The sequence below is a fragment of the Engraulis encrasicolus genome, chromosome 17 (assembly GCF_034702125.1).
Source record: "Engraulis encrasicolus isolate BLACKSEA-1 chromosome 17, IST_EnEncr_1.0, whole genome shotgun sequence".
NCBI classification, from domain to species: Eukaryota; Metazoa; Chordata; class Actinopteri; order Clupeiformes; family Engraulidae; genus Engraulis; species Engraulis encrasicolus.
Genome location: NC_085873.1, coordinates 34,390,186 through 34,396,418, shown reverse-complemented (window position 1 = coordinate 34,396,418; position 6,233 = coordinate 34,390,186). Strand labels below are relative to the sequence as shown.

The 6,233-nt window shown below is 41.8% G+C and overlaps 1 protein-coding gene across 1 annotated transcript; it reads left to right on the top strand.

The window, feature by feature from the left end:
- Nucleotides 1–1,861: 1,861 nt before the first annotated feature.
- On the top strand, nucleotides 1,862–3,410 carry LOC134467017 (interferon-induced protein with tetratricopeptide repeats 5-like). The gene is made up of 2 exons (XM_063220941.1): nucleotides 1,862–1,875; nucleotides 1,973–3,410. Exons 1-2 carry the CDS (start codon nucleotides 1,862–1,864, stop codon nucleotides 3,408–3,410), a joined length of 1,452 nt encoding a protein of 483 aa, XP_063077011.1.
- Nucleotides 3,411–6,233: the final 2,823 nt, after the last annotated feature.

Here is a 6,233-nt window from a genome sequence, read left to right as displayed (position 1 = left end):
CCAGGGGTGTCAAACCCAAATTGACTGAGGGCCAAAAATCAAAATCTGGAACGAAGTCGCGGGCCGAACTCAACAATGATTTAAAAAAAAAAAATGGACTACAATTATGCATGCACATGCATGCACTTCATACTCATAGTTAAATTTCACATACACTCTTTCCCATCATATTTGTCTGTTCAAATGTGTCTGCACATCCTGTGACACAGCAAATTTCATGTTCAAGTTGTGTTACGCTGTGCATTAATGGTGTATGTGGGCCAACTGTAATACACATTTGAAATGATCTCGCGGGCCGAATAAAATGGAGTTTGATATCCCTGGTGTAGGCTATTGTTACAAGGAACTGTATTAGATTCTCATTGTGAACTTGAATGCATTTCTCTTTTATTTAATGTTACTAAATTAAAAAAATACAGAGTAAACAAAACTGTTACAAAAGTTGATAACAATGAAAACATATCTGAGAAGACATATTAGGTAAGCCTAGATAGAGTGTAATCATTTCATCTTGCATATAGACATCTGTATAGGGCCTATATAGGCTATAGCCCTATGTCTTATGTGATTTATGCTATGTCCATGCTGTATTTCTGAAGAGAATGACTTAAAGGCCTGAAATAATTTTCTGACTTGTCAAAATAAAATAAACTTACTCAAAATAAACTCAATGAAAGAGATTGTGTGTCTGCATGCTTTTGTAAAAGTGAGAAGGCTAAACAAGTAGCATCTTGCGCTTAAGTTAATAAGTAGCCCAGGCTACCTGCCCTTTGTAGCCTTGACTCGCCTTGGTTCCGTTTCATCAAACACTGCTCTGACGATCCTAGACTGGGACAGGGAAGGATTACCTGTTGTAGACTCTGCCAGCCAGTCACGGATTAAAGTCCGAGACGGACTACTTTAAAAACATTATGAAGTGAGTAACGACATTCAACCTGTTACATAGCACGTTTTACTGGCATAATGTGGGGTTACCTTACCTACCTGCTTGAATACAGGAAGGAACGTTGTTGATATTCTGCTGACGCCATGTGACACCTAATCCAGTCGTCGACGTCCTCTGAAATATTCAATAATTGGTGTTATCATTGGGCAAATAACCAGAAAGCTATTTTAAAGTTGTCATGTTGACGGATGCTTCACCTTTGTTGCATTACCTGAGGCATCTAGTGAATACACTTTCTGATACCATGTAGGCTAAGAACTACAGCCAACTCAGAGGTCTTTGGGAAAAGTATTGTTATGCAATCTAAGCTACTGAATGCACAAGCTGGCTGAGTTGGGCTAGTTTTTGTCATTGAATTAATGAATACATTGGCAAGTCAGTCCTATTTTATAGGCTATAGCCTAAGTCTGTTTCTGACAGGGTATGCATGTGTTCATTTGTTAAGACAAAAAAAATGTCAAGGGAAATGCAACAGTATACTGTTGTTTTATAGGCCTAGGCTTTAAAATGCAATAGGCCTACACAACGTTTTAGGGAATAGGCATTATGTATTATCATCCTGGAAGTATATGGGAATGTTTTATGAAGCTGCAATTAAATTATGATGCCACTAGGGGGTGCAGGTTTTCAATGTCCAAGACAGGTCATTTTAGATTTACATAGAGATTCACAAATGGGATTTACATGAGAAATGCCACCTATTCCTTTATGAAAACTGCACATGTCTAATCCATTATGAATACTTGGGATTTGGTGATGGCAATAAATACTCATGAAGAAAAGATGACATTTGTGAATGGGCAGAATGCATTCTGGACTAAAGAATAATACTACTTATTATTTCAAAAAAATACATGCCACTATGGGCAAGGGTTTTCAATTTCCATAAGACTCTGACAACCATCAACATAAGCCATGTTAGAACATTGGTAAGTATTTTCATGAATTCATTTTGATCCCGTGTGTATGCTGCATCCCTATGGAAATGAATTCAATGAATGCCATTGTGTTTTCTCTTTTTTTCAGTCCTTCTCACGACAGAGCTTTGAAAACCAATCTTCTAAAGCTGCAGTGTCATTTTACTTGGGCTCTGAGCAAAGAAAACGCAGACCTGTCAGATCTTCAGACAAGGCTGGAGGATCAAATTGAGCTTGACCTGGGCAAGAAAGAAGGAGCAGCTCGATCCCACTGTTTTTTGGCCTTTGTTAGATACCTGCAGGGGTCTTCAGATGATGCCATTGCAAACCTAGTCCAATCAGAGGAGCTTGTGAGAGAACATCATGGGGAGGACTATGAGCAATTTCTCATTGTAACGTATGGCAACTATGCCTGGCTCCATTACCATCGTGGAGAATACCCTCAGTGTGAGAGCTACTTGGAGAAGCTTGCTGATATCATGCAGAAGTTCCCTACAGGGTCTCCAACTGTCCTTCACCCACAGGTCTACGGTGAGAAAGGCTGGACCTTTCTCAAGTTTTCCCATAAGTATTATGACAGAGCGAAGGAGTACTTCAAAAGAGCCTTGGAGCTGGAGCCAGACAGCAGTGAATGGAATGCTGGCTATGCCTTCGCTCTTTATCGCACAGAATTTGAGATGCCAGGAGTTAAAGACTCAGAGACAGTTAAGCAACTACGAAGAGCCATAGAGATAAACCCACAGGATGCAGTGCTAAGGGTTTTGTTAGGCCTGAGGCTGAACATTTTGAAGCAGTACGAGGAGAGCGAGGAGTTGGTTGCGGATGCTCTCGAAATGGATCCAAGCAACCCACACGTGATCCGTTATGTGGGCAAATATTTCCGCCACAATGGTTCTGTGGATCGGTCCATTGTCTTGCTCAAAAGAGCCATGGAGCGCACCCAGAACTCTGCCTTTCTTCACCATCAACTGGCGCTGTGCTACAAGAGGAAAAAGTTAGCCTTGTTTCGCACCGCAGGGGGCAAGGGCAAAGGTCGTGAGATCTCGCAGCTCATCTGCCAGGTCATCTATCATCTGGAGCAGGCCACGACTCTTAAGGCAAACTTCATTCTCGCCATGGCTGACCTAGCACTACACTATGGGGAGAGCAAGGCCATGGCCCGGGCTGAGGAGATGTTTAAGTCTACATTCGACGCTGCCAGGGAGAAACGGGAGGCGTTACAGGTCGTCCACCTTTACTACGCTCAGTATCAGCAGCACTGCAAAAAGCGTGAAACACTGGCCATCAAGCACTACAGAGACTGTTTGACACTTGAACCGACAACATACGAGGGGAAGCAGAGTGCCTCAAGCTTGAAGGAAATTGCAGAGAAACGTCTGGCCAGAGATCGCCATGATGCAGAGGCCTTTGGGATTCTGGGCTTTGTCCATAAGGCGAAAGGAGAGAGACGCCGGGCTTTGGAGTGCTTTGAGAAAGCGATGGAGATCGACTGCAGCAATGACGAGTATCTCAGTGCGCACTGCGAGCTCAGCTTGTCTTTGCAGTAAAATTTACCGAGTACATCGTCTTCTACATGTGTCTCTATAAGTAGTCTCATTGTACCATTGCTCCAATGGATTGCTTTGTTATTTGCAGAAAAACAACATTACTATAACATCACAGGCAGTAACTACTATGTCATAACTGCCATTGGCATTTTAGCTGTCGCTAGACATAGATGTGCAGCAGTGTCTCCACTCTATGTGCATATGACTACACTGTATACCCCCCATACTCAATTAGAGGCCAGCGGGGCATTTGTGGCCAGCGTGGCATCTATTTTTGGCCCTCGAATAATTTTGAATTTAAAAAAAAGAAATATATATATATATATTTTTTTTTTTGGTCCGATCCAGTGCCGGCTCTTATTTTGAAATCGCGCCACAGACGCTAGGAAGATGCGTGCCGTGTCTCCGCCCCCTCAATCAGTTTCTCCCTGCAGGCTCCAAACAGAAGTGACTATGAGGGTGGCAGAGGCTGTTGTGAGGTAGACTACAGAAGGGAAGGACGGTAGAACTTGTAAATAAATTATTTACAAAGTTCTCTTTGCCTCGTTTTTGAAAGTAATGGTCCACATTTCATTGCTTACAGTGTGTTAGGACTTCGAATTGGTTTAGCACTAGCTGTAGCTAGTTGCTAACACAAATTAAGGCAAATTGTGTTTGAGCTCTGCTGGCAGCTAACTAGGGGTACTTAAAAACGAATTGCTTGATAAACTTTTCACACTTTTAAACAGTCTCCAAATAATTCGTTTGGAAAGTTAAGCCCCTCATAAGATTTCAAACAAAGTTATGAGCAACTTGATTATTTATTATTGGCTGTTGCATTTAATCAACATTGCATCAATTTGCCATTTTCTTGTTGGCAAAACCTGGTGTCCTCCTATCTATGTGTCCTCTTTGTTGGGTCCATTATTGCATCTGATTCTCATTATGCATGTGAGAGCTGCATAAACAAAGTCATAATAAGCAACATTTGTTTGAAAAGTGTTATCTTCAGGCTTATTGGTTTTCTCACTAAGAAATAAATGTTTATGAATGTAGTCTGCAAATATAGGCTAATCTTATGTCATTTAAAAAAAATACTGAAGGGTGGGTGGCAATGACAGCAAGGCAGGCACCTCACCCCACAGTGCTCCAGAAAAATGCAGGCCCTTTATGAGAGAAATGTTCTCCCATCCTGTCACTGGAAACTAAATATCTGCTGTGGGTGTGAGTGCGTGTGTTTTGTGATTACAAAGGCCTTATCATTTATTTATTTTTTAAATAATTCTTTTGGTGGGGGTCGTGTCGTGTCAGCCCGGCCCGGCCCTTTATAGGGAGGAATTTTGAAAAACTGGCCCTCGGGGACTTTTAATTGAGTACCCCTGCTGTATACGCATGGCCGGGGCCCAGGGTCCCTAGGCTACATGTTGTTGTGGGGGCCCCCGGAAGGCTAATTTTGTGACAAATTTACCTAGTGTCATAATTACAAGGTAGGAATTAAGGATAATACTGTATAATAATACATAATAATAATAATAATAATAATAATAATAATAATTTATTGTTTAAAGTCACCATACAACATGGTCTCAAAACACTGTAAAACAAAAATAAAAAATAAAATATAAATAAAATGAAATAAAATATAGTAGGTAGGTACAGTAGGTATTTAAATGCACGTATAGAAGCATGTGGCCACCCACTACTTGTCTCCAATATTATGAATGCACCCTCTTTGGTATTTGCACTTATTGTATGTCTCTGTATGTATATTGTGTTATCTGTATGTTTCCTGTGCACTTTGCATCTGCAAGTATTGTATACTATGATTACGTCCTGGTTTGTAAGTTGCTTTGGATAGAAGCCTCTGTCAAACGAGATGGAATGATCAGAATCTCCGTTCTATGGAACCTTTGCTTTGATATCCATGTAAGAGCAGCTGTAGCATAGTGGTTAGGGCGGTGGACTTAAGATCAGAGGGTTGCAGGTTCAAATCCCACCCTTACCTCTCCCTACACCTCCATCCATGGCTGAAGTGCCCTTGAGCGAGGCACCTAATCCCACACTGCTTTAGTTGACTGTAAACAATACCATGTATCTAAATATCTCTAAGTGGCTTTGGATAAAAAGTGTCAGCTAAATGTAATGTAGGCCTTATGTGCTGTAATGTCATGTAAGAGCTAGGTGTGACAGCCTGGCAAGAGCAGGAAATCCCTATAAGCTGCAAAATGCAATGGAAAGAAATAATACTTGTCACCTGTTGCGTGATGAGAACCCAAGCCTGAAATAAACCTAATATTGGATGATCCTATTTGTTGTCTTTTTTGGGTGTGAGCCCAGTTCCTCTTATTTGTGACAAATAGCGCTGATTAAAACCCGGATGATCCGTTTGGACAACCGGATCAAGACCTCCTCCGGACAGACCGGATGGCTGTCATGCATTGATCCGCCAAAGGCGGGTCAGACGGCATTTCATGATATGTCAACCAAATGGCAGTTACAGCGCGAGAAATTGTGAAACCGGAATATATCCTCTTTAGTTGACTACAACAGCCATTCTCTAATATCTCAGTTTGCTGTTCAGTCACGAACACTCACTGAGTAAAACGGAATCAACTCCCGCCTCGTCATTCATCGAGCCTGTTTGATCTGTCCTGCCTGTTGTGGCCAATGGAGTCGCGGATCCCCACTCCCTATGTGTGTGCTTCTGACTCTGTTGAGGTCTAGCCTACATTTCTAAATGTTAACAGTGCTCTGCCAACGCTTTTACATCTCAGTCTGTAGGCTAGTGACTCTACTATCACCCACTGCGTTACAGCGTACAGACTTTAAAGCCACTGCTGTCAC